At 40.4% G+C, this 27,316-nt stretch overlaps 1 protein-coding gene across 6 annotated transcripts; it reads left to right on the top strand.

The window, feature by feature from the left end:
* The first annotated feature begins 99 nt into the window (after positions 1-99).
* On the top strand, positions 100-27,316 carry LOC101171223 (lactase/phlorizin hydrolase). 6 transcript variants are annotated; one of them, XM_078939456.1, is made up of 19 exons: positions 100-775; positions 884-963; positions 1,104-1,181; positions 1,266-1,359; positions 2,386-2,470; positions 2,552-3,215; positions 3,296-3,944; positions 4,039-5,589; positions 5,680-5,948; positions 20,607-21,765; positions 21,864-22,132; positions 22,203-22,493; positions 22,589-22,787; positions 23,164-23,366; positions 23,436-23,542; positions 24,329-24,460; positions 24,553-24,776; positions 24,897-25,133; positions 26,879-27,316. In XM_078939456.1, the coding sequence occupies exons 1-19, from the start codon at positions 175-177 to the stop codon at positions 26,887-26,889; spliced, it is 6,903 nt and encodes a 2,300-aa protein (XP_078795582.1). In that variant the 5' UTR covers positions 100-174; the 3' UTR covers positions 26,890-27,316. The 6 variants fall into 6 exon arrangements, with proteins under 6 accessions (XP_078795582.1, XP_078795583.1, XP_078795584.1 ...); XM_078939457.1 differs by having other exon boundaries at positions 24,897-25,148; positions 26,879-26,983; XM_078939458.1 differs by lacking the exons at positions 20,607-21,765; positions 21,864-22,132; positions 22,203-22,493; ... (5 more) ...; positions 24,897-25,133; positions 26,879-27,316 and adding exons at positions 6,282-6,572; positions 6,663-6,861; positions 7,029-7,231; ... (3 more) ...; positions 8,209-8,466; positions 9,038-9,618.

Here is a 27,316-nt window from a genome sequence, read left to right as displayed (position 1 = left end):
AAACAGAAGTAAAGATGTCTATCAGTTTTGTGAGTCCAGAGTCTGAAGCAATAGAAGGTAGTAACTGGGAGTGTTTGAGATAGTACTTATGTAAGAACCACATAAAACCAAAAGAGTTTGCTTTAAAGAGCATCACAGTCAGTGGGCTGCATCAGTGCAGCCTTCAGACCCAGAATGAAGGAGCTCTTGTGGGTTGCGTGTCTGTACATCTTCTGTCTTCATGGGTGTGGAACTCTTGGAGTAAATGGAAATGAGGACTTCTTGCTCCTTGCAGGTCCTCTGACTGAAAATGTGGCCACGAGCTCCGACAAGGAGGGACTCTCTGAGTGCAGCCTTCCCATAGTTGCTGCTTCTGAGCCGTATTTGAAGGGGCTGCAGAGCAGAGGGGTGACCCACGTCAAGGTGCCGCTGTCATGGGCTCAGCTCCTTCCCACGGGTCTGGCCAGCCAGCCCCAGCAGGATGCGCTCCAGTGTTACAAGACTCTGATGAAGCAGCTGCTGAAGGTGGGTCTGCAACCTCTGGTCATCCTCCATGAATCAACCGTTCCAGACGCTCTGAGGGCAAGGTATGGAGGCTGGGAGAGCCAGGAGCTGGTAGACATGTTCCAGCAGTATGCAGAGTTCGCCTTCAGGGAGTTTGCAGATCTGGCACACTCATGGGTGACTGTCAGTGACTTGGGCAGCATCTGGCAGAACGGACCGACTGCTCAGCAAAATATTCTGCAGCTCAACAAGAATGTTTACAAGATCTTCCATGAACATATTCCAAGCAAATGTGAGTAACCCGACTTCTGTGTTTGTGACCCCTAAATGGAAACCCACTGAAGGGTTTTTCTTCTGAGGTTGTTTCATTAGCCCAACTGAAGAAACACTTTTCTTTTAGTGTTTGCAGGGAGGAAATTATCCTTTGGTCTGGAAACAAAAGACATGGCGACAGTTCCCCACATGGAAGCGTCAACAGCTGTAAGCTAAATTTTATTTATCTAGCTGTTTGGATTTTCACATGATATTCTTTTTTAAATCAAAGAAACTGATATTTATTTATAACACGTATTAAGCATAACTGTAACATTTTTCTATTTTATTTTATTTTTTACAACCAGGCCGATTTCCTTTCCGTGCACGTTCAATACAGTTGTGGCTCCCCAGCAGACTTTGAACAGCAGCTGAGGAACTTACAGGTAAAGAAAAGTTTCATATTCACAGCTGGTTTCTTGTGTCATTTGTCGAAAAGAAATCAATTGTAAACTTATTTTTTTCCATAGATATCTAGTGGAAACTTGCCCATCCTCATTTACAAGATGACTGTTCATGAATGTGCCCACAGCCAGCAACAGCCTGTGGAAAAATTACTACATGGTAAGAGCCAATTCAGATTTTTTTCACCAAAGTGACCATAAAAAATGATATTTTAAAAGGGAGGAATAACAATAAAGTGACTAGAAGAAGCACAAAAACCCTGTGGAAACAAAAAAGCCAGTTTCATAAAGCAAAAATAATAAAAGGTCGATATTACCTCATTTGTAAAATGTAAATATTTTCAATAATAAATAAGACGTTGAATCGGCAACAGCCAAAGAACTAAAGATATAAATGCTGTATATTTCTAAATATTTGTCTTGCCCAAGTACTCTTGGGCAAGACACTGAACCCCACATTGCTCCTGGTGGTTATAAGTTATTTCCATTGCAAGGGATCAGAGTGTGAATGTGTGTGTGTGCATGGGTGAATGGGAGTGTCACTGTAAAGCACTTTGTGTCTTAAAAGCAAGGTTGAAAAGCACAATATAAGTATTTGCCATTTAACATTTAAGGTGAGCACATGTGCGTCTTGCAGGTCCCTTGAGGCTCGTACAGCCACCTCAAGGGACTTTGTGTACATGGAACTAAGGATTGTTGTGCGTGTGGACAGTGTGTCATGAAGTATTTGTACGGCTAATGCCAAATGCTCGCACTTATGAGTTACAGGGATTGCTTTCATACAATGCCCTTTAACGACACATTAGTAGTTATTAAGGTGCAAGTACAGGCTCCTTAGCACTCATTAATACAGAGCGAACAGGGTGTGCATATGATACACAAGTGCCCGCAGGGCTCCTTTAAGATGCCCACACAAACTACACTCTGATTGTCTAATTTCCTCATTCCTAACACTTAGACTCTACTGCAATAAACCGCAACCCCATCCAGGTTTTGCCGTTTTTCACCCACAGGCAGCCTGTCTCCACCCATAAGGGCAGTTATGGATGGGGTCACATGCATACATAACCTGTAAACCTTGTCACAACTACCCAAGATTAAATGCATGAATTTCCATCAGATATGTCTAAAATAATACGACATCTAAATATGCAAATTTTGCCAATTCTGTCTTGAACATCTACAGTACTACAGAGCAGTGGATTGAATATTATTGGATGCGACATCGTCGACATCTTACTAAACATGGATCAAAGGGATGCTTCATTGAGGTATGACTTTAAGTCACACTTGTAAGAACAAACCATGTTTAATCACGTCTGTTAATACATATTTTGGTTTATTGCATCCAGGAGTTCTGGTCACCCAGTGTCCAGGAACAGTTATCAGAGTGTTTGGGATAAATTTGGCTCCCAAACAGCAGCAGAACGAGACGTGTTCCTTGATGAGTCTTTCCCTTCCGGTTTCCAATGGACAACCTCTGCAGAGTCTTTCAAGGTGGAGGGCGGCTGGTTGGAAGGCGGCAAAGGAGAAACCATTTGGGATCGCTTTGGCCATGATAACTTAGCCTTTGAAAATCAGACAGCAGATCTCGCTTGTGATAGCTACAACAAAGTGGAATATGATGTCTACCTGTTGAGAGGTCTTCAAGTCAATACCTATCAGTTTTCCATCTCCTGGGCTCGAATTTTCCCATCAGGCCACAGAGACAGCCAAACAGAGAAAGGAGTTCTCTACTATGACAAGCTCATCAATACGCTCATAGAATCTGGCATCCAGCCTGTCGTCACACTCTACCACTGGGATCTGCCACAGGCCCTCCAGGACAATGGTGGATGGACCAACCCAACTATAGTTGATGCTTTCAAGGACTATGCAGACTTCTGCTTCTCCAGGTTTGGAGACAGAGTCAAGACCTGGAACACATTTAGTAGCCCCTGGGTGGTGAGCCATGCTGGACATGGTACTGGTGAGCATCCTCCTGGAGTAAAAGACTACGCTTCATCCTCTTATCAGGTACAAATTTACCTTAAAATTACAATTGTCTTTTTCCTGCCCTAGTGCATTTACTTTATCATTTCTTCTTACCCTTTCAGGTCACTCACAACATTATCAAGTCTCATGCTGAGGCTTGGCATGTCTATAATGACAACTACAGGGCAACTCAGGGAGGGAAAGTGGGCATAGCACTTAATTCTGACTGGGCTGAGCCCAAAACCCCAACCAACTCTGAAGACATTGCAGCTGCAGATCGCTACCTGCAGTTCATGCTGGGCTGGTTTGCACATCCCATTTTTGTAGATGGAGATTATTCTGTGGCACTGAAAACACAAATTGAGCTGAAACTGAAAGAGTGCCCCAGCTCTCCGCCAGCAGTGCTCCCAGTTTTTACCTCTGAAGAGAAGGCCAGAATAAAGGGAACAGCTGACTTTTTTGGTCTAAACCATTTTACCTCTCGGTTGGTAAATACCGTTAAAGGGGGTTGCACTTCTGGTCCTGAGGGAGTGGGAGATTATGCAGCAGGTGTGGACCCCTCATGGCCTTCAACAGCCTCAGATTGGATCTATTCTGCACCGTGGGGACTTCGGAGGCTTCTAAACTACATCTCATTAGAATATTTGAGTGCTACCAAAGTGCCTATCTACATAACTGGGAATGGAATGCCAACAGCATACAGCAGTGAAACCATCAATGATGTAAGCAGAGTAGAGTATCTGAGAAGGTACATCAACGAGGCTCTGAAAGGTAAGTGTCGTCCATTATATAAAGCAAATGCAACATCAAATATTGTATAAACTTTTCTAAGTTGATCGCTTTCTCTTTTGATTCCATATTTTAGCACAAGCGACTGATGGAGTTGATGTGCAACGATTCACAGTGCAGTCACTCATGGATGGGTTTGAGGGCCCGCAAGGCTATAGTGAAAGATTTGGTCTTACTCATGTGAACTTTGAAGATGCAAACCGACAAAGAACCCCAAAGCAATCAGCATATTTCTTCTCTGGTGTTATTGAGAACAATGGTTTTGGAACAGCCACACGCAGTTTTAAAAATGTGGCAGAAATAACAGTGACTCCTCGTTCTTCCAAACTTTTAGCTTCAGAGGTTCCATCTGAAGCAAAGGTAGTGTGGGACACCCTGTCCAGGCAATCCAGGTTCCGGAGACACGTGTATCACTATGGCACTTTCCCACAAGACTTCATTTGGGGGGTTTCATCTTCAGCTTACCAAATTGAGGGTGGCTGGAATGCTGATGGGAAAGGACCCAGCATCTGGGATAATTTCACTCATGGAATAAACACTATCCCTGAGGTTGCAAATGGAGACGTAGCTTGCGACAGTTACAACAGACTTGATGAAGACCTGTTCATGTTAGGGGCTCTGAAAGTGAAATCATACAGATTTTCCTTGTCCTGGTCCAGAATCTTCCCTGATGGAACACGCTCTTCTCTCAACCAGAAAGGTGTTGACTATTACAACAGGCTAATTGATGGTCTCTTGGCTCGTGGCATCACTCCCATGGTAACACTTTATTATTGGGACTTGCCTCAGGCTTTACAAGATATTGGCGGCTGGGAAAGTATACAAATGATCAATTTGTTTAATGATTACTGTGACTTCTGCTTTGCCACCTTTGGCGACAGAGTCAAATTCTGGATAACCTTCAACCAGCCTCACACAATTGCTTGGGCAGGATATGGAACAGGTGCCATGCCACCAAATGTCAACAGTCCAGGAAGTGCACCATACGAAGTTGCACACAACCTCATAAAAGCTCATGCTACAGCCTATCACACATACGATGACAAGTATCGTGCATCACAAGGTGGTCTGGTCTCCATTGCCCTAGATGCTGACTGGGTTGAACCTTATGATGTTAATGTCCACCGGGAAATTCTGGCTGCTGACCGCGCGATGCAGTTCAGGCTGGGTTGGTTTGCACACCCCATTTTCAAGAATGGAGACTATCCTGAGGCAATGAAAGAACAAGTTCGTGTAAAAAGTGAACTCCAACGGCTGACAGAATCAAGACTACCTTCCTTCACTGAGGATGAGAAAAACTTCATTAGGGGAACTGCAGATGTGTTCTGTATAAACCACTACACCACCAAAATAGTTAATCATGTAACGGACCAACTGACACCTCCATCCTATCAATTTGACAGGGACATTGTAGAAAATGAGGAAACCAATTCTCCAACTACAGTCATAGGGGGCCAAAGAGCTGTAGCATGGGGCTTAAGAAGACTCCTCAACTGGATAAAGGAAGAATATGGAGATCCAGACATTTACGTCTCTGAAAATGGTGCTGCTACAGATCGGGGAATGACTTGGGACGACATTGATAGAGTATTTTTTTACAAGACCTACATTGACGAGGTTCTCAAAGGTACTTTGAATATTTTCTAAGACATGTGTTTAATGGTCAATGGCTTTTTTGAGTGTCAAAAATGAATTTCTTTGTTTGTTTGAATGACAGCTTATGAGCTTGATGGAGTGAAGGTCAAAGGCTACATTGCAACATCTCTCCTGGATTCTTTTGAATGGTTACACGGCTACATATATGCATTTGGGTTGCATTATGTAGACTTCAATGACCCAAACCGTCCAAGAACCCCAAAATTTTCAGCTCATTACTATTATCAAGTCATGAAGAATAATGGTTTCCCTGAAACAGCAGAATTTGGAAAGCTGTGGGGACATTTTGCAGATGGTTTCATGTGGAGCACTGCAACAGCATCATACCAGGTAAAGTGACTTAACCCTTTACACCAGAGATGTTGATGGCAACACCAATTTAACTCATATTTTGACAAACTGTATCTCCTCAACCAACATGAATTAGCTAATTCTTACATATCGGCTCTGCACAGATATACAACAGACTAGTAACGTAAAGTATTGCATAAATGCACAAGAATCAGCTGGAATTACGTTAATTTGGCAAGTGGTTGAGGAGTTACAGTAGTTAAAAGAATGTAAACACTGGAGCTGAACCTCAAGTTTAATAGGGTAAAACGATAGTAGTTTTTTGTAAAGGGAAATTCTTGTGCTTGATCTTTTTTCGTTTTCTCTTTTTAGATTGAAGGAGCATGGAGAGCAGATGGGAAAGGTATCAGCATCTGGGATAAGTTCACCCACACTCCAGGCAAAGTGTTGAACAATGACAATGGGGACATAGCCTGTGACAGTTACAATAAATTAGAAGTGGACATTGGTTTATTGAAGCAGTTAAAGGTAACCCACTACCGTATGTCCATATCATGGCCACGGGTGCTCCCTGATGGTACGATAAATAACATTAATGAGGCTGGGGTCGATTACTACCATCGTGTGATAGATGCACTGCTTGCTGCAAATATCCAGCCTCAGGTCAGTACAATTTTATATTCATTTTCTTTGTGTGTACTCAAATATTTCCACGGAAATGGTAAAAATTCTGCCCTTTTTATTTTGTTGCAGGTCACACTGTACCATTGGGATCTTCCACAAGCTATAGAGGATCAAGGAGGCTGGTTGAGCGATATTGTTGTGGACAGATTCAGGGATTACGCAGACTTTCTTTTTAGCCGTTTTGGACAAAAAGTCAAGTTTTGGATCACAATCAATGAACCATATATTATAGCTCTTTTGGGCTATGGTTATGGGTCATTTGCGCCAGGTAAACAAATGTGATGCTTCTAATGGAAAAACTGAAATACCTTAATTGTAGTAATGGTAATGATTTTAAACTGTTTTAAAGTTGAGAAAATTCAAGTTTAGATTTTTCCCAAATTCCATCAACAAGGATCATGCGGCTGAATTGCATCTTCTTGTATCTGTTTCCAGGAATTAGCCATGACCCAGGCTCTCTACATTACGTTGCTGGCCACAATGTGATTAAGGCACACGCAGAGGCCTGGCACGTCTACAACGACAAATATCGAGCCGAACAAAAAGGAAGGATTTCCATCACTCTCAACTCAGACTGGGCAGAACCCCGAAACCCCTACAAGCAAGAGGACATCGATGCTGCAAAGCGTTACATGGATGTAAGCCAAGATATGTTACGCTTCACAGAAATTGTGCTGCATTTTTTTCTGAAATAGATGCTGAAAAAATGTTTTTTTGTAGTTCTTCCTTGGTTGGTTTGCCAATCCCATTTTTAACGGAGACTATAATGAACCGATGAAAAGAATCATTCGAGAACGCAGTCTTGCAGCTGGTTTGGAGAAATCCAGGTATTTGAAACTAAAGCTAATTGTTATGAGTTGAAAGAACAACTTGTGTTTGGTTTACATTTCTAATTTAAACTTCAATTTTACTTCCACAGATTGCCTGAATTTACTCCAGCGGAGATAGAGAGGATTAAAGGCACGCATGACTTTTTCGGGTTAAACCATTATACATCTGTTTTGGCATTTAGTGTTGATTTTGGGGACACTCAGAACTACGATGCAGACAGGTAAGCAAGTTTTTATCCCAATACTTACTTTGTTTCTAAAATGCCATCTCTGATTTGGGTCATTTTGGAAACCCTGTCAGGGACATAATCTGTTTTGCTTTGTTTTCTAAAGATGTTTTTTACTAAATAAATTGAGTTGAGTTAAAGTTGTCTGTCATAATGTGACTCAAAAATGTAAACCTTTTGATATCTGAAGAAGTAATTTTCTTCTTTCTTGTGTGCTTTAAACGGTTTTACCCTAAAATCGTAACAATTTGACTTCCAGAGGTGTAGTGGTGATTTCTGACCGAACCTGGCTTGAGAGCGGCTCTAACTGGCTGAGGATCGCCCCACTTGGGTTCCGGAAGCTTTTGAAGTACATAAAGGATGAGTATGGAGATCCTCCAATCCTTGTTACTGAGAATGGTGTGTCAGAGAATGGACCAGTCGATCTAAATGATGAGCACAGATCTTTCTTCTATGAGAATTACATCAACGAGGCGCTTAAAGGTATCAAAGCAGTTTCAATGAAAGCAAATAGTTACACAGGTTCAGTAGATTTATTCTTGTACTTCTTTTTTCCAGCTAACATGACTGATGGCGCCAATGTCATCGGTTACACTGCTTGGTCACTGATGGACAACCTGGAATGGGCTTCTGGCTATGGAGAGAGATTTGGCCTTTTCTATGTGAACCATACAAATGCCGACAGGCCTCGTACTCCTAAGGCCTCTGTGCCTTTTTACACCACTATTGTCAGGTGCAATGGATTTCCAGACCCTGCAGATGGACCTCATGATTGTACAAACTCACTCTCTTCAACATCTGCGCCTATATCTGAAGGTAAAGAGGTTCAGGAGCCATTCCGGAGGGATCTCTGGTTTCATCTCTAATGTGACAGCAGTTTAGTTTAGACATTGAACAAAAGCTTACTTAAATCTTCAGTCTTGGCACTGACGAACGCCAGCAATAAATGATATGATGATGTGTATGACACCAAACAATGTAAAAAAAAGTTAGAGTTGGGTTACGTCAAGGAAGGAGCCAGAACATTAAAGACTTTGGAAGGTTGGCAAATGAGAACATGTTATTTTAATTTATTGTTCATTTAATTTGGCTCTGAATTTTGGGGGCAACCCTTTGCTGGTGGGGACACACTTCCCGATCTGCACCTTGTAGCTCCGCCCCTGTGTTATTTTTATTTTAACGAGTATAGCAGCTGTGCAAGTCAACCTAAAACTGCCATGGACAAATTTTCCACTTAAAATACAAAAACGTAGATTTTCCATAGTAACTGTGGCAAAGCTCTGCCCGGTTTCAAATTTGTTTGTTTAGCTGAGCTACAGGTTGCTAACTTTCTTTCCTGTTTGAACCTGATTTACAAACTCTAACCTAATGACTGTTTTATCAGCAGTAACAAAAGAACCGATCCAAGAAAACCCCGTGAACTTCCTGGGTATGAAGCTCTCCATCGATGAAGCTGTGACTGGACTCAACACCACCTTTGCTTTGCTGATAGTTTCCGTGGTTGCAGTGGCTGGTGTAACCGCTTTGCTCATTGTTTCAAGAAAGCGTTCAAAGAAAAGGAAGAATGACCCGTGATGTAAATACGAATTCATCTTCTTTAAAGTTTTCTGTAATATCTGTCAACTTTCACAATATAAACCCAATTGCACCTTAAAAGTTAAATTTTATGAGACGTCTTTTCACATTGATAGAGTTTCTCATTAGTGCCATTTTTTTTACAGCAGCTTTGATTGACAAGTTTTATGTTGCTGTAGTGAAACGTTTGCAATTTCAAAGTCAGTGACAAAATATTTTGTGACAAAAAAGATGTTTTATTTAGTATTTTGTAACAGCAATGTATAAATTTTGATAAAGCCCTGTTTTGATCCCGTGTTTTTCTGTTTCCTTGAAATGCCATTGTATAAAATATTGCCATGTAACGTGTGTTGTGTCCAATCCAATAAAATATTTCTTTACTTGCTATAAAAACCTTTCAAATTATTTGCCTTGGGGAGAACCAAAGGTAAAGGACTGAATGTGTGGACAGAAACCCAAATGATCAAATAAATGGACTTGATCAAACATGAAAGAAAAAAGTGAAAACACAATTTCTGGGGGGAGAAATTTTAGTTAATAGTTGCTAAATTTTACAAAAGAGTTGCAGATTTATTTTCCTGTCAAATCTTATTTGTTCCACTCTGGTCACTTACATCATCTCATTTCGCCAGTTCTAAAACCAAGGGGCAAAGGAGATTGCAACTGTAAAATAAGATTCTTCACAGCAACAATTCCCATTGTATTTGTTTTGTTGTTTTTTGAAGAGACAAAAAGATGTTATTGAGGGAGAGAATCCGAGTATTGTCAGTAGCAAGAGTCGGAATGTGGCAAATCATTTCTAAATTGCATATAAAGCTGGGTCAATACCTGACACCAAAGAGCCTTTACAACATGACATGCCAGAACAAGGGATCAGTATGGAGAGAAATTAGACTCAGTCGGATAGATCAAACATTGTCACCACATCCATCACATGAAGGACATCCAGATTCATTTATATGGATAATCCGGAACAAGTTTTCTGTCTGAAAACACCCCAGTTTGGGCTTTGTGACTGGAACGTCTTTTTAAATTGCCCATTATCACTTTTTAATCCACACCCTGCAGCCAATTAGAATGAAGTATTCACCCGGACCATGGTATAATCCTTGTTTAACCCTTGTGCTATCTTAGATGACCCCACCCTTACATTGACGTGTTCTCCCCACCATGACAAAGGTGGATAAAGGTGGAAAGATTTCATGTAATCCATGGACACCAGTGAAGATCACAAATCATTGAAGAAAAAAGGTTCAACGCACTGTCTAGTGGGTCTAGATGACCCAACTCCCAATGTTAAAGTGCCTAGGATAGCACAAAGGTTACATGGGTGTTGATGGCATCCTCATTGAGAGATCCGGTAAATTTGAGGGATTTTCTGATGTGACCTATTATCTGTAGCAGGGCAGGCCATCCCTGGTCATCAAGAGCTACAACCCTGCCTGTTTTCTAGCTCTTTCTGGACTCCTCAATGCTGACAACCTCAGGATCAATCAGGATGTGGAATCACTTGAGTCAGCTGATCAGCAGCAAGCTGGTCAGAGAGGACTGGAAAACAGGGTTGTTGCTCTTGAGGACCAGGGTTGGCCATCCCTGATCTGTAGAGTTGTCATTGACATAGTTACAACCTTTCAATTTATTGGAAGATCAACAACAAGGCTGGTAGTGACATTTCAGAAACTGACCACACGCCGGTTCCAGCTGAAGCCAGAGCGTGAGGTCATCAAAATAGCGGTTGCCTGGGAATCCCCAATGCCAAAATAAAAGGGCTCTAGAATTTAACTGAATTGACATCAGAAATTTGTTTTTGAAAATGAGCTTTGGATATTTGAGGGGGTTTTCCTGCTCAGATAAATGAGAAAACTCAGTGATGTTTAATCTATAGCAGAGCAGGAGACGGGAAATTATCTTTTTTAGCCTTAATTGAATGATTATTACCTTTATTGAATGTAGTTTTTCTGGGCTCTGACTTCATGAGAAGGCTTATTTCTGGAACTTGACCCCAAGACAAAACATTATAATTAACAGAAAGGTGTTCCGTTTTGAAACTGGGGGAAAATGATGCAGAATATAATTAAATTAGAAACTGCAAAACATTTTTAACCAGTTTTATTGGTTTTTGGAACTGAAATTTAAGGATGAATTTTATGACTTTAGTTGTGCTTTTATAAACCAATAACTGAAGTTTATGTTTGGCATTTGCTTCCCTCTACTGGACAGAAGGCCATAACAACAATAATCATCACAACAAAAAGCCAGATGTGAGCAAAGAGCCAGACCCGGGAGATCCCGCTGCAGCGTCCCCGTTCACTGAAAAGGGTCGATCGCTGATGTGGAGGATCCCTGTGAGGAAAACTCTAGAGTTAAACTAAAATGAGAAAGTAAAATAAGTAAACATTCTGAACAAAAATAAATAAATAAACCAATAAGTAAATAAATACATCTTAATCAATAGATAGTGATCAATAAAGTGACTAAAGAAATATCAAATGAGTAAAAAGAGAACTTAAAAATTTTTAAATATCAAATCAGCTCCTGAATTTCAGCTAAAGGTTTGAATAAAAAGGTAGGTCTTGCGCCTTCCTTTGAAAACCGTGAGGCTCTCTGGGAGGCTGTTCCACAGATGAGGTCCATAATGACTGAATGAGGCCTCGCCATGAGTTTTAGTTCTAACTTTTGGGATAACTAAAAGGTCTGTATCAGAAGGCCTCAGGGTCGCTCATATTTTAAAATCATATCAGTTAGATATGAAGGCTCGGGATGTTGTCTCGTTGTGTCTTAAGTTTTAAAATTCAGACTAGTTTTAGTTTGTCTCATCTTACACAGCAGATAAACATTTCATAATGCCGCACTGCAAAGCTTTGATGAGGAGACTTTGGCAAACATCTCTTCTTGTACCATTTCGTTTTCCAGTTTTGTAGCTAGATGTATTTTTATTCAAACGGCTTAAGAAAAAAAAACAAGTAATGATTAATTTATCCTTAATGCATAGCTTTTTTTACCTGTAACCTAAAAGGCTAAAATAAAATTCTTATCTTCACGACTGTGTTTTTATCCTGTCCAGTGGCGGTTCTACACTAACTTACTCCCTGGGCGAGTAACCCCACAGCCCCCCCCCCCCAACCCCCCCCAGCACACACACACAATTTGACAACATCCTGTTGTGTTCCCTATCTTCTTTTTAGCAATTTTACATAAAAAATGCATGAATTTTCTAGACTCGTATTACAGGGGGGTCAAACTCAGTCAAACACGCTTAAGGTTTTGGGCCGAAGAAGATAAACATTTACTGAACACACTAAAGCTAAACTTTTAAACCTTTTAAACTGAACTTTTTTAACATAAATATGCATAAAAACAGGAACACTTAAACCCTAAATAACTTGTTATATTTTGCTCTCCATAGAAATATATTCTGTTAAAATTATACAAATATGAACATGCTGCAGAATAAAACAAAGAAAGCCTGGAAATATTAATAAGAAATTACAATTCAAATATTTCCGTTTTTTTTTTGCTCTTTTATCATTTTTTAGAGCATTTTTTTAAGCTGGACTCCTGCTTCATTTTTAGCAATAATTTCTTAATGTGTGACGTCCTGTGTGTGTCTTTGTGAAACATATCAGAGGGATTAGATCTAAAAAAAAAACTTATTGTGATTAATATGTTTATGTCTTGTAAAACATAAAAGACTAAATCATAGAATTCATCAGTGGGATTACTCCAAAAATATTTGGCATTTCCCTAAATTTGTGCAACACCAACAGTAGAAATCCTCCAAAAAAACTCAATCCATAAAAAATGGTCTGCACCCATCACCCCTGTTACGGTTTCTGTTTCTTTGCCCCTGTGGTTTGTTTCCTTTTTGTTCTGGCATGTTTTGAGTTTAACTTCCTGTCTTATTTTGTAGGGTTTCCTGTTTCGTTTTTGTTGTGAGTTTAACTTTGGTTCCCCATCCTTCCTGATTGTGTTCACCTGTGTGTCGGTTGTCTGTATGTATTTAAGTCTTGTCATTCCCTTCCTCCTGGGCTGGTCCATAGTATGTTAGTCTGTATGTTAGTCTGCTCTCCCCGTTTCGAGTGTTTAGTGTTTCTAGCCTGCCGTCTGCAGTGGTTTTGGTTTTGTGTCCTTAGTTTTGTTTATTAAAGCCCCCGTTCCCCTGCAACCTCCTGCCTCCTCTCGCTCTCTGCGCCTGGGTGCTTCCTCCCTTCTCCCCCCGTAACAATCCCTCCCCCTCCCCTTCCCTCTGACACACGCGGCTCCGTCTCTATGACGGGAGGCACAGCTGCGGCCCAGAGTTGATTGTCAGATAGAAAATTCTCCCAATCACCTGTTAGCGGGATTCAGCCAGCCACCGGCGAGTTGCGCCCCCCTCTCGAGTTTTTGGACTTATGCTCCAAAGACTACCGCAAAGAGGTGTGGCCGCAAGCATCTTGCAGCAGAGGGCGGTGGTCACGTGTGCGTCGGGTCTGCTGTGTCGGAGCAAAGAATTATGGGAAATAATCCCCATTGCCTGCTTTTGTTGAAAATGGGGTTGAGCACGGATGTTTGTTCTGCCTAATTCCTTTTCATGTGCCTGTTTTATGTTGTTTCACTCTGAGTTATTTCATCTTTTTTTTTTTTTTTTTTTTTGCACCATAAGTGTGAAGGGGAAAAAGGATGAAGACATTCTTAAGAGTCTGATGTGTCTAACTAAAACTGTTAAGTGTCGGCAGCTGAAGCAATTTCAAATTAAAAGCGCAAATCTTCCTTTATGATTATAGTAGCCTCTTTGAATACAGTAGCACAGCATCGGGCACGGCAAATGCCGCCCCCTATGAAGTGCCGCCCTGGGCGACCGCCCACATCGCCCATATCAAAAACCGCCACTGATCCTGTCTATAAATAGTTTTTTTGCAGTTTTTTTTTCTAAGTTATAAATTTACTTTTTGCTTCTAAAGTTAGAGGGAGTAAAAACTATATCATTTTCTTTATCTTAATCTCCTATCATCTTGAACTTTGACACGTCAGGACATTATGAAAACTCTTATCTCTTACAGATATTGGCCTGTCATAATAAAATAAACATTCAGAGGACGGCAACAAAACACAAAGCTTGATTTGGTGATTGCAAAACATGGACTACACTGGGAAGCAGTTTAGAAAAAATACTTTCTCTCTTAAAACATAAAATATTCATCATTTCTGGTATCTTAGTTTACATAAAAAACTGTTTATTTTTTTTTGCTTTTGGCACAATTTTTAAAGCTCAGAAAATCACAACCTCCTAAAATCTAGGGACAACTTCCTTTTTGTCTTAAAGAAAACATTTATAACGAATCTCGAATGCTAATCCGGCCTAATCTCAATACTAAAAAAAGTTCTTTGTCAAGTGTGGCCTGATGTTGATGACTGCATACATCATTCCTAGAGCAGTAGGTGCTGCCCCTGCAGGAACAGCCAACCAACACGAAGCCAACAGTATCAGAAGTAACTTTTTGCCTTTTAAAGGTTAAATTTCAGAGTAAGCCACAAAGAGGAAATTGACTGCTGCTCTCTCATTTTATCTGAATTAAATAACTAGTGGTTTTTTGAATGTAAATGCATGCAATAGCTGTTAAATCTATTCAAACAAACATCTTAAGTTCTTTTGGGGCTCTTTACTGTCCAAAAAAATCATCTTATTTCTCTTGGTAAAGCTGTTCCAGAAAGAAACATTAGCTCACTTTTGAAAATTTTTAAATTAGTCGGAGGTTTTCCTATTCATGTTTTTCAGTACATATAAAGTGGTTGGAAAGCAGTAAACTGTTATGATACAACGCCAAAAATGCATAAAATATGTAAATGATATAATGAAAGACCTTGCAACTGCTTCAGGGAGACTTGATCATCAAAGTCTTAGGTGTCAGACATTTCCAAAACTCCCATTAAATTCATCATGAAGACGCTTGCCGATGGTTAAGATTTGAAGGTCTTTAAACATGGAAGCTATATCTGAGTCCAGAGTCTTTCTGAAGCAATAAAGGCCAATAATTGACAGTAATAGTGTCATATTGTAATTATGCAACAAATGTAAGGCGACCCATGTTTGCTTTAAAGAGCATCACAATCAGTGGGCTGCATCAGTGCAGCCTTTAGAGCCAGAATGAAGGAGCTCTTGTGGGTTGCGTGTCTGTACATCTTCTGTCTTCATGGGTGTGGAAGTCTTGGGGTAAATGTAAAAGAGGACTTCATGCTCCTTGCAGGTCCTCTGATTGAAAATGTGGCCACAAGCCCTGACAAGGAGGGACTTGATGTCTCTGAGTGCAGCCTTCCCATAGTTGCTGCTTCTGAGCCGTATTTGAAGGGGCTGCAGAGCAGAGGGGTGACCCACGTCAAGGTGCCGCTGTCATGGGCTCAGCTCCTTCCCACGGGTCTGGCCAGCCAGCCCCAGCAGGATGCGCTCCAGTGTTACAAGACTCTGATGAAGCAGCTGCTGAAGGTGGGTCTTCAACCTCTGGTCATCCTCCATGGATCAACCGTTCCAGACACTCTGAGGGCAAGGTATGGAAGCTGGGTGAGCCAGGAGCTGGTAGACATGTTCCAGCAGTATGCAGAGTTCGCCTTCAGGGAGTTTGCAGATCTGGCACACTCATGGGTGACTCTCAGTGACTTGGGCAGCATCTGGCAGAACGGACCGACCGCTCAGCAAAATATTCTGCAGCTCAACAAGAATGTTTACAAGATCTTCCATGAACATATTCCAAGCAAATGTGAGTAAAACTGACTGAATACAAGCATAAAGGCTCATTAGAATAATTTAACATATTTTATTTATTGTCAAACTTTTTATTTTAGTGTCTGGGAGAAGGGGTTTGTCTTTTGGTTTGGATGCGGCAAATGTGGCCATCCTCTCCCAAATTGAAGCGTCAACAACTGTAAGCTGATTTTTTTTCAGTTGTTTTTTCTTTTAAATTCCAGTTTGCATTTTAGCAGAAAAATATGCAAAAAAGAGATAAATATATTTGCCATGAAACCTTTTATGAAATATCACTCTGCTTTGACATTACTGTGCTGGTTGTTGCAAGTAAATCATGACTCCACTAGAGTTGCTTATTTATAACTGATATTCTTAAGAATACATTTTAAATAAAAATTGAAAAACTCTGACAGACTTTTGTGCTTTAAAATTGTTCAAATAAATATATATTTTTCAAAACAGGCAGATTTCCTGTCTGTGCATATTGAGTACAGCTGTGCCTCTTCAGCAGACTTTGAACAGAGCCTGAGAAACATGCAGGTATGGTGAACACCGTGTTGATATGAGTATTTCAAATATCATTGTTCAAAAACAAACACAAGTTTTCCATTATAGATATCCAGCAGAAACTTGCCTATCCTCATATCAAAGATGAATGTTCGCGACTGCACTGATAGCCAACATGAGCCTCTCCGAGAGTTACTGCATGGTAAGTGTCCATACAGGTTCTGAAATATTTGCATGGAATGCATTTACGTGGCTTTTATAGGTCTGTAAAAATATGTGTTTATTCAGTGTGTTTACCAGTTAGTCACACTAACTTATTCATAAATGCATCAATCAATTTTAGAAAAATTGAAGTGGTATGATGTGAAATGAATGGCAATGATGCTTGAAAAACATAATGTAACAAATGACTTATTTAACTTGCAGTTAGTTTTCAAAGTGTTCATAAATATGTGATTCATCATGAATTAAATTCATTTTTTGCACCCACCAATCATCTGGCCCATAATTCTAAGATATACACTCCAATAAGATTTAAATAACCAATTAGAAAAATATCCACACACAGCAAATCCAAAGCAATAAACCTTAGAAAGCATTTGGCATCAGTTTGTATATTTAAACATTTTTTTCTGGTATGAAATTTGACTTTTTAACATAGAAGTCAACGGTAAACTGGGCCCTTATGAGACCTGCCTCCAGTGGTCTTTTAAAGAACTCTACCAGCTGGTATTAAATGTGAGAATGGAAAATGGGGGCTTGGAAATAAACAGCTATTACTTAGTCATTTGTCAGAAAAACCATTCTTGTTTTGCCGCCTTTTTTTAACATGATCTTGCTAATCCTATTTTTTGTCATAATATATTTTCTGAAGGACAAGTAATTCAAGTTATAAACTGGTCAATTAGATGCCTCAATTAAAATAGGTGGTGCCAGCTGGCCCCAATGTCTAACATTCAAATCGTTAACTTTCCAATAGATTTCGTATAGCCCACTATCAAGCGGTAGGGGTGTGGACTTCAATCAAGCAAACGGATTGGCGATAGTGGTTGCAATAGAATCGTTGACTCAAACCGACTCGGACCAATCACTGCTTACTGATGTTGTCTCGTTTAAACATGGCAACCTCTTTAATCTGAAAAAATTGTGTTTTGATTGACTTTTTATGGGAACTTGAAGTAAGGAATTTTCATTGATCTACACTGCTGTTGTGGAAAATGCTGTTGTTGTTTTTCGTGTACAGACATAAGGATTACAGAACAATACAAATCAGATAAACAAATCAAGCTTAGTAATTTTGACAAAGTACTTTCTGTTTTCAAGATAGGACTTAAAACATTTAGTGAAAGTAGTAGAGATGTCTTCCCAGTCATCTTGTCTTTACTGTAGGATCACAAGATCAACTTTATCAAAAGCAGAACTCAGTTTCAAGAGCACAAAGACAGAGATTTTGCCTTAATTTGAATTCAGACGAATGTCATTTGCTGACTTGTTAAAAGGCATCTTACCTTAAAATGTCAGGTTTAAGAAAAAGATGACAGTTGTTTGTCATCAAGATTGCTCTTCTTCCGGAGAGCCTGGATGACAAGAGTTTTGAAAACCACAGGGACAAGTTGTGGTAGTGAACTGTTCATTGCAGATTGTTAAAATCTACTTGGTATCGAACAAGCATGTGGATGAACTCAGATTGGAGATCTCACAGATGTGAGGTGTGTTATCTGCATGGTGGATGGATAACTGCAGTTTTTACTGTATCTGTTTTTTGGAACTCGTTAGATGTTTAGTACACAGATTTGGTAATTACATTTTTTTCTAGCTAAAATTAAACATCTACCCTGCGACAGACTGGTGACCTGTCCAGGGTGTCCCCTGCCTTCGCCCACAAGTGGCCGGGATAGGTTCCGGCAGCCCCGTGACCCCGAAAGGGACAAAACAGAACTCTTTTTTCTATACCTTGACCAAATGCTCATATCTTTATAAACGTCCATCCTGTCAGAAGCAATGCTGCTCAATATAATAGCATTTTATGACAAAATATAAACACTTCATTTACATTAATGTATATCATTTGGTTTTGCTTATTTTTTTTAACATGTCACAGTACTTCAAAGCAGTGGACTGAATATCATTGGATGTGACATTGTGGATGTGTTACTCCGAATGGATGTGCAGGATGCTTCATTTGGGTAAGATGTTGTATCAAAGATTAGTCAATGTGTATTCACCTCAGTTGACATATTTGCTTGATCGTTTACTCCAAAGTTATCATCATCAAGACTCAATAGGGATTCCAGAGTCCAGGAATGCTTATCAGAGTGTTTGGGATAAATTTGGCTCCCAAACAGCAGCAGAACGAGACGTGTTCCTTGATGAGTCTTTCTCCTCCGGTTTCCAATGGGCAACCTCTGCAGAGTCTTTCAAGGTGGAGGGCGGCTGGTTGGAGGGCGGCAAAGGAGAAACCATTTGGGATCGCTTTGGCCATGATAACTTAGCCTTTGAAAATCAGACAGCAGATCTCGCTTGTGATAGCTACAACAAAGTGGAATATGATGTCTACCTGCTGAGAGGTCTTCAAGTCAATACCTATCAGTTTTCCATCTCCTGGGCTCGAATTTTCCCATCAGGCCACAGAGACAGCCAAACAGAGAAAGGAGTTCTCTACTATGACAAGCTCATCAATACGCTCATAGAATCTGGCATCCAGCCTGTTGTCACACTCTACCACTGGGATCTGCCACAGGCCCTCCAGGACAATGGTGGATGGACCAACCCAACTATTGTTGATGCTTTCAAGGACTATGCAGACTTCTGCTTCTCCAGGTTTGGAGACAGAGTCAAGACCTGGAACACATTTAGTAGCCCCTGGGTGGTGAGCCATGCTGGACATGGTACTGGTGAGCATCCTCCTGGAGTAAAAGACTACGCTTCTTCCTCTTATCAGGTACAAATTTACTTCAAAATTACAAGTGTCTTTTTCCTGCTCTAGTGCATTTGCTTTATCATTTCTTCTTACCCTTTCAGGTCACTCACAACATAATCAAGTCTCATGCGGAGGCTTGGCATGTCTATAATGACAAGTACAGGGCAACTCAGGGAGGGAAAGTGGGCATTGCACTTAATTCTGACTGGGCTGAGCCCAAAACCCCAGCCAACCCAGAAGACATTGCAGCTGCAGATCGCTACCTGCAGTTCATGCTGGGCTGGTTTGCACATCCCATTTTTGTAGATGGAGATTATTCTGTGGCACTGAAAACACAAATTGAGCTAAAACTGAAAGAGTGCCCCAGCTCTCCACCAGCAGTGCTCCCAGTTTTTACCTCTGAAGAGAAGGCCAGAATAAAGGGAACAGCTGACTTTTTTGGTCTAAACCATTTTACCTCTCGGTTGGTAAATACCATTAAAGGTGGTTGCACTTCTGGTCCTGAGGGAGTGGGAGATTATGCAGCAGGTTTGGACCCCTCATGGCCTTCAACAGCCTCAGATTGGATCTATTCTGCACCATGGGGACTTCGGAGGCTTCTAAACTACATTTCATTAGAATATTTGAGTGCTACTAAAGTGCCTATCTACATAACTGGGAATGGAATGCCAACAGCAAACAGCAGTGAAACCATCAATGATGTAAGCAGAGTAGAGTATCTGAGAAGGTACATCAACGAGGCCCTGAAAGGTAAGTGTGATCCATTATATAAAGCATAGGCAACATCAAATATTGTATAAGATTTTCTAATTTGACTGGATAACCTTGTGTTTCCATATTTTAGCACAAGCCATTGATGGAGTTGATGTGCAAAGATTCACAGTCCAGTCACTCATGGATGGGTTTGAGGGCCCGCAAGGCTATAGTGAAAGATTTGGTCTTCTTTATGTAAATTTTGAAGATGCAAACCGACAAAGAACCCCAAAGCAATCAGCATATTTCTTCTCCGGTGTTGTTGAGAATAATGGTTTTGGAACAGCAAGACATGATTTTAAAAAAGTGACAGAATTAAAGTTTACTCCTCGTTCTTCCAAGCTCTTAGCCTCAGAGGTTCCATCTGAAGCAAAGGTAGTGTGGGACACCCTGTCCAGGCAAACAAAGTTCCAGAGACACGTGTATCACTATGGCACTTTCCCACAAGACTTCATTTGGGGGGTTTCATCTTCAGCTTACCAGATTGAAGGTGGCTGGAATGCTGATGGGAAAGGACCCAGCATCTGGGATAAATTTACTCAAGCACCTGGCAACATTCCTGAAAATGCAAATGGAGACGTAGCCTGCGACAGTTACAACAGAATTGATGAAGACCTGTTCATGCTGAAAGCTCTGAAAGTGAAGTCATACAGATTTTCCTTGTCCTGGTCCAGAATCTTCCCTGATGGAAGACGCTCTTCTCTCAACCAGAAAGGTGTTGACTATTACAACAGGCTAATTGATAGTCTCCTTACCCAGGGTATCACTCCCATGGTAACACTTTATTATTGGGACTTGCCTCAGGCTTTGCAAGATATTGGCGGCTGGGAGAGTGTACAAATGATCGATTTATTCAATGATTATTGTGACTTCTGCTTTGCCACCTTTGGTGACAGAGTCAAATTCTGGATAACCTTCAACCAGCCTCACACAATTGCTTGGGCAGGATATGGAACGGGTGCCATGCCACCAAATGTCAACAGTCCAGGAAGTGCACCATACGAAGTTGCACACAACCTCATAAAAGCTCATGCTACAGCCTATCACACATACGATGACAAGTATCGTGCATCACAAGGTGGTCTGGTCTCCATTGCCCTAGATGCTGACTGGGTTGAACCTTATGATGTTAATGTCCACCGGGAAATTCTGGCTGCTGACCGCGCAATGCAGTTCAGGCTGGGTTGGTTTGCACACCCCATTTTCAAGAATGGAGACTATCCTGAGGCAATGAAAGAACAAGTTAAAATAAAATGTGAATTCCAAGATTTGCCAAATTCAAGACTACCTTCCTTCACCGAGGATGAGAAGAACTTTATCAGGGGAACTGCAGATGTGTTCTGTATAAACCACTACACCACCAAGATAGTAAATCACTTAACGGACCAACTGACTCCTCCATCCTATCAGTTTGACAGGGACATTGCAGAAAATGAGATAACTGATTTCCCAACTACAGCCATAGGCGGCCAAAGAGCTGTTGCATGGGGCTTAAGAAGGCTCCTCAACTGGATAAAGGAGGAATATGGAGATCCAGACATTTACATCTCTGAAAATGGTGTTGCTACAGATAAGGGAATGACTTGGGATGACACTGATAGAGTATTTTTTTACAAGACTTATATTGATGAGGCTCTCAAAGGTACATAACATCGTTTTTACAATATATTTTTATTTGATACATTTGACATTACCTTTCTTTAACCATAGTCATGAATTTCTCTATTTTTTTTATGACAGCCTATGACATTGATGGGGTGAAAGTCAAAGGCTACATTGCAACATCCCTCATGGATTCTTTTGAGTGGTTACATGGCTATGTATATGCATTCGGGTTGTACCATGTGGACTTCAATGATCCAAATCGACCAAGAACCCCAAAATATTCTTCCTATATTTACTCCCAAATCATAAACAATAACGGTCTCCCTGTGCCAGAAGAAGAGAAGATTATGTGGGGACATTTTAGAGAAGATTTTCTTTGGAGTTCTTCAACATCGGCATACCAGGTGCGTTAAAATGAAAACTGTACTTAACTTGTTCAAAGTTGTTTTTTTCATCTTTCAAGTCCCTTTTTAGATTGAAGGAGCATGGACTGCAGATGGGAAAGGTCTGAGCATCTGGGACACGTTTTCCCACACTCCTGGAAAAGTGGCAAACAATGACAACGGCGACATATCCTGCGATAGTTACAACAAAATAGATGTCGACATTGGTTTATTGAAGCAAATTAAGGTGTCTCACTATCGGTTCTCCATATCATGGCCAAGAGTTCTCCCCGACGGCACGATACACAACATAAATGAGGCTGGGATCAATTACTACCAAAGAGTGATAGATGCACTGCTTGCTGCAAATATCCAACCTCAGGTCAGTGTAATTCTTTACTCTCCTTATTTTTTAATTATTTTTTTTAGAAAACATTGAATTGGAAAGTTAAATTCTGGAAACCTGCTCTTTGTTAGATCACTCTGTACCACTGGGATCTTCCACAAGCTCTGGAGGATGAAGGGGGCTGGTTGAATGAAACTATTGTCGACAGATTCAGAGATTACGCCGACCTCCTTTTCAGTCGTTTTGGACAGAAAGTGAAACTTTGGATCACAATTAATGAAGCATATATTGTAGCACTTTTAGGTTATGGCTATGGGTCATTTGCACCAGGTATGTAAGTGTGAAACTTAAACATTTGTGTTGCAACAATGACATTTTACCAGGGTAAAGATAGTAAAACATTTCTATGACACTTTTCTAACATTTTTGAGAAGCATATCAAAACATATTGTTGTCTATACTGAAAAAAAACATAGTAGTTCAACGTTCTCTATTTTTGGGATGAGACTCATCAAGGAATGAGAGGAAGTTAGGCGCGTGCCGCAAAACATTTGTAGAGTTTTGAGCTACTTTACCAGAACAAGGTGCTACATCCAGTTGAGGCTGGATTCTGAGGAGTATAGATAAGATGGATGTCATGGAAAATGGTACTTGATGATATGGCAAATAAAGAATGCTTTAGTTCTTTTTTATGTTTTTATTTCAGGAATAAACCACGACCCAAGCACTCTGCAATACGTTGCTGCTCACAACATTATCAAAGCTCATGCAGAGGCCTGGCATGTGTACAACGACAAATACCGAGCTGAACAAAAGGGACTGATATCTATTACCATCAACTCTGAATGGGCAGAACCCAGAAATCCCTTTAAGCAAGAAGACATTGATGGTGCAAAACGCTACATGGATGTAAGCTGAGGTCTTTTGAATTTTGCTGTTAATTGTAGAAGCTATTAATATATATATTTTTTTCCACAGTTCTTTATAGGCTGGTTTGCCAATCCCATATTTAATGGAGATTACACAGAGTCCATGAAAAAGTATATTCTAGAGAGGAGCCTTGCAGCTGGTTTGGAAAAATCCAGGTAACTAAAACAAATTTTAAGAGATTAGTTGACAGACATGAAGGTTAAGGTCACAGATGTCACCCATCTTCCCATATTGTTGAGTGGGAACGTCATGACATTCCATAACCTCTCTGTGCCACCTCGAACGTTATAGCCATGGGAAATGGATATATGGTAGGGCAATGGGGCAGAAACATGACACCCCAATGATATTTTAGCCAATAAAATGCTGAGGAGGAGAACATTAAAATAAATGACTCAAATTCTAAATGAAAAGTTTAAAGGGCCTACATGTATTTCATTCCTTTAGTAAGACTTTCAGAGTAAACTTTGTCTGTATACATGATCACATGTTACTTTTAGGGCACAAAAGGACACATTTTCAATGAATTATTAGTTTTTTTCACAGCTCCCTATGCTCCTTGTGGGTGCCGCTCATTTCATGAGATCAACCTAGAGCCAGCCTTGGCAGCATGTTGCCCACGAAAGCAAACAACATCCTGAACTCTTTGCAAAGATCGATGTGCTTCTTGTGCAGAGAGCAGGATTTTTTAGAAAAACACTCGGAGATGGGTGAATGGAGCAAAATACCGCTTTGGACTTGTATTTCATGAGGAATTAACATTCTAATACAGTTAAAACCTCAAAAAAGGTTGATTTTGCATAATAAAGGCCCTCTAAAGATATACCTGTAAGACTGAACAAAACCTAAAAAATAAACGCTAAATAATTTAACAATAATTGAACAAAAACAAGTACAGTATAAGGGATGGTGGGAGACTCATTTCAAATGTAATCTTGCAGGCTGCCTGAGTTCACTCCAGCAGAGATTGAACGAATCAAAGGCACCCATGACTTCTTCGGATTAAACTATTACACATCTGTTTTGGTTTTCCCTGTTGATTTTGGAAATACTCTCAACTATGATGCAGACAGGTAAGAAAACCAGATTTTTTTAAATCAGAAACTATAATTTTTAACTATTCACTTTGTTAGAATGCACTCATCCATAATCATCTACCAAACAGGGGCGTGGCGTTTATTCACGATCGGACCTGGCTGGACACGGGTTCCAGCTGGCTGAAGATGGCACCTCTGGGGTTCCGTAGAATCCTAAAATACATCAAGGACGAGTATGGAAATCCACCCGTCATCGTCACTGAGAACGGCCTCTCGGAGAACGGGCCTATTGACCTTAATGATGAACACAGGAGTTACTTCTACGAAAATCATGTCAACCAGTTGCTGAAAGGTACTAAAGCAGGTTTGCTGAAAATGAAGATGGATGTCAGGAAAAGCTTTAATAGAGTGGAATTAGGAACACAATTCTGTTTTTAAATTTTTTTTATTTAACGTTGTTTTTTTTCTCCAGCTTACTTGGTCGATGGAGTGGACGTCCGTGGATACACAGCTTGGTCACTCATGGATAATCTAGAATGGGCTGCTGGCTATTCGGAGAGATTTGGCTTTTTCTACGTTAATCATTCACATCCTGACAGACCTCGTACTCCAAAAGCCTCAGTGTCCTACTACACCACCCTTGTTAACTGCAATGGATTCCCCGACCCCGCAGAGGGACCCCATGAGTGCATGAACCTTGACGTTAAAGGTAAATAAATTCAGAGTAAAGCAGAAATACTGACAGTTTACTTATTCTTTAAAGACCCACTCCAATCATCTTTTTATCTGCTGTACTTTCAAAGCGTTCCCAGCAGTCTTTTAATTCTGATTATGCCGTTTTAGGCTAAATAAAAAACCTGTGTATTTTTGTCCAGGAAATAGTTTCTGCAGTGCGGCATTAAAAATTTGCCTTTGAGTTATGGTCGAGACCGCTGGCGTGGAGCAACCCTGTCCCCTTTCCCATCTCCCATAAAATGAACTGTTTGCCCGCTCTCCTGCTAGCTTAAAGCCCCTCACACCCCCAACTTAACATTACAGATGCCACAAAAACAGCAAGCAATATAGGAGCTGTCCAGCCATACAGTTTTGAGCTAGATTCCAGCTCACACAAGGAAAATTAAGACGTACATGGATCTATTTTGTCGACAAGAGGATGAATCAGAATCGAGCAGAGCAGAGAGCTTGTGGCCCAGTAAGCTCTTTTTCAAACTGCTTTTTTTTTCATCCGCTCCTGATTCACAACAATTTGACCAAAGAAATGCCATGAAAGCGTTATGAAAACATCAAAAACAGCATTTTCATTGGAGTGGGTTTTTAAAATAAAATAAAAATCTAACTTGAATCCATTTTAGGATTGAGACAAATGCTTGGAAGCTTTTCGAAAACTCTGTTTATTCCGTTGGCATTCCTATAATTTAGAACATTTTAATTGTTTAGGACGGTCACTCAACAGCAGGAGCATACACTCATGAAAAAAAGAATTTGCTGCTGTCTTGGAAGTTTCTTTCATTCATTTCTGACACTGAAAATGCAATTTCTAAGATAAAATGTTCACATCATTTATCTGACTATAACCACTAACTTCAGGAATCAGCATGTGATGACCCATTGCAGTAAATTACTAAAAGTTACTCTAGTTTTGTATTTAATTCTGCTTTTATGGGTTTTAAAGATAACACAAAGATAAGAAATGCACGTTTCAGATTTTAGGTGCTGAATTTCTGTTGAGTAAAGGCCCGTACACACCGGGATGAATATTCGCCAGGCGTTATTCGCCAGCGTTTTTCGCCACGTTTTTTGTGTTCACACCCAGGCGATTTTCGCTGACGATGAGCCGAGCGAACATGCAATTTCCTTCCCTGCCATTAGATGGCGCTTAATGTAAACAGAAATACTCCTGTACACAAGGTGGCGCTGCGCAACTTTACGCTTCTTAAAGTCGCTTTTTACTCAGAAGAAGAGAGCAAGTATTTACGCGATTGTCAGAATCATACAAAGAAAACATGAATATTTCAAGCACCAGTTGCTCTAACTGGTGCTTGGTTCGGGGATATTTTAGAATGTCCGTCATTATTTCTTCGCGGCAGTATAGACGCTACTTGGCGTCTATCTTCTTCGCTGGTATGTGTGCTCAGCAAGGCAGTTTTGTGTTTGAGCGCCCCCAAGTTGTGTTTTACTGTAACTTCAGAAGCTCCAGACACGTGTGCAAAAGCGCCATTCTCATTGGTCGAATAGATTTCGACGCGACGCGTCGAAAAAAAAAACGAACCCGAGGCGTTTTTTTTTTTGACGCTTTGACGCGTGGCGTTTTTTTCGCGTCGGTGTGCACACTCTCATTGGTGCCCTTTGTTTAGTCACGCGGCGTTAAACGTCGGCGAAAATCGCCGGCGAAATTCGTCCCGGTGTGAACGGGCCTTAATGGTGTCTTCTCTCTGTTTTTATTGTTTGTTGCAGGTCAGACTTAAATAATGAACCTCATTCTGACGCCTCCACAAAGAGCTGAACTCTGTGGGCCTTCAGAGACCGGACTCCACACCAATGACTTTGTTAAAAGAAAAACCAAAACTGTTTATGAAGTATGTTAGATGCTGAATTCTATTCCTCTGATGTTTACTGTAAAACCCTGTAAGTTTAAATCATACACCTATTTTTTTTAAATGTATCCCGTTATTGTGACTTCAGTTAAATTCTGCTGCTGGTTTCACTCAATGATAACAACAATAATTATAACAACTTTGATATTTTTACACACTTTTTTCCGCTACATTCTAAGCATATATGTAATAGAAGTTCCATTATTCAGTATCTTAAAATCCTCTGAGTAAATCCATGTAAGGATGGAAATTGCAGTGTAGCTCTACATTAAAATAAAGTTAAATATGTTACTTTAAA

This window comes from Oryzias latipes, chromosome 21 (genome assembly GCF_053564925.1).
Source record: "Oryzias latipes strain Hd-rR chromosome 21, Olatipes_Hd-rR_3.1".
Lineage (NCBI taxonomy): Eukaryota > Metazoa > Chordata > Actinopteri > Beloniformes > Adrianichthyidae > Oryzias > Oryzias latipes.
This window is presented reverse-complemented; position numbering and strand designations above follow the sequence as displayed.

Coding starts and splice junctions, on each gene's coding strand:
- LOC101171223 (XM_078939456.1), top strand. CDS start 175: ATGAAGGAGCTCTTGTGGGTTGCGTGTCTGTACATCTTCTGTCTTCAT. Junction 1,182..1,265: donor AGCAGCTGAGGAACTTACAG/GTAAAGAAAAGT, acceptor TTTTTTCCATAG/ATATCTAGTGGAAACTTGCC. Junction 5,590..5,679: donor CATTGACGAGGTTCTCAAAG/GTACTTTGAATA, acceptor TTTGAATGACAG/CTTATGAGCTTGATGGAGTG.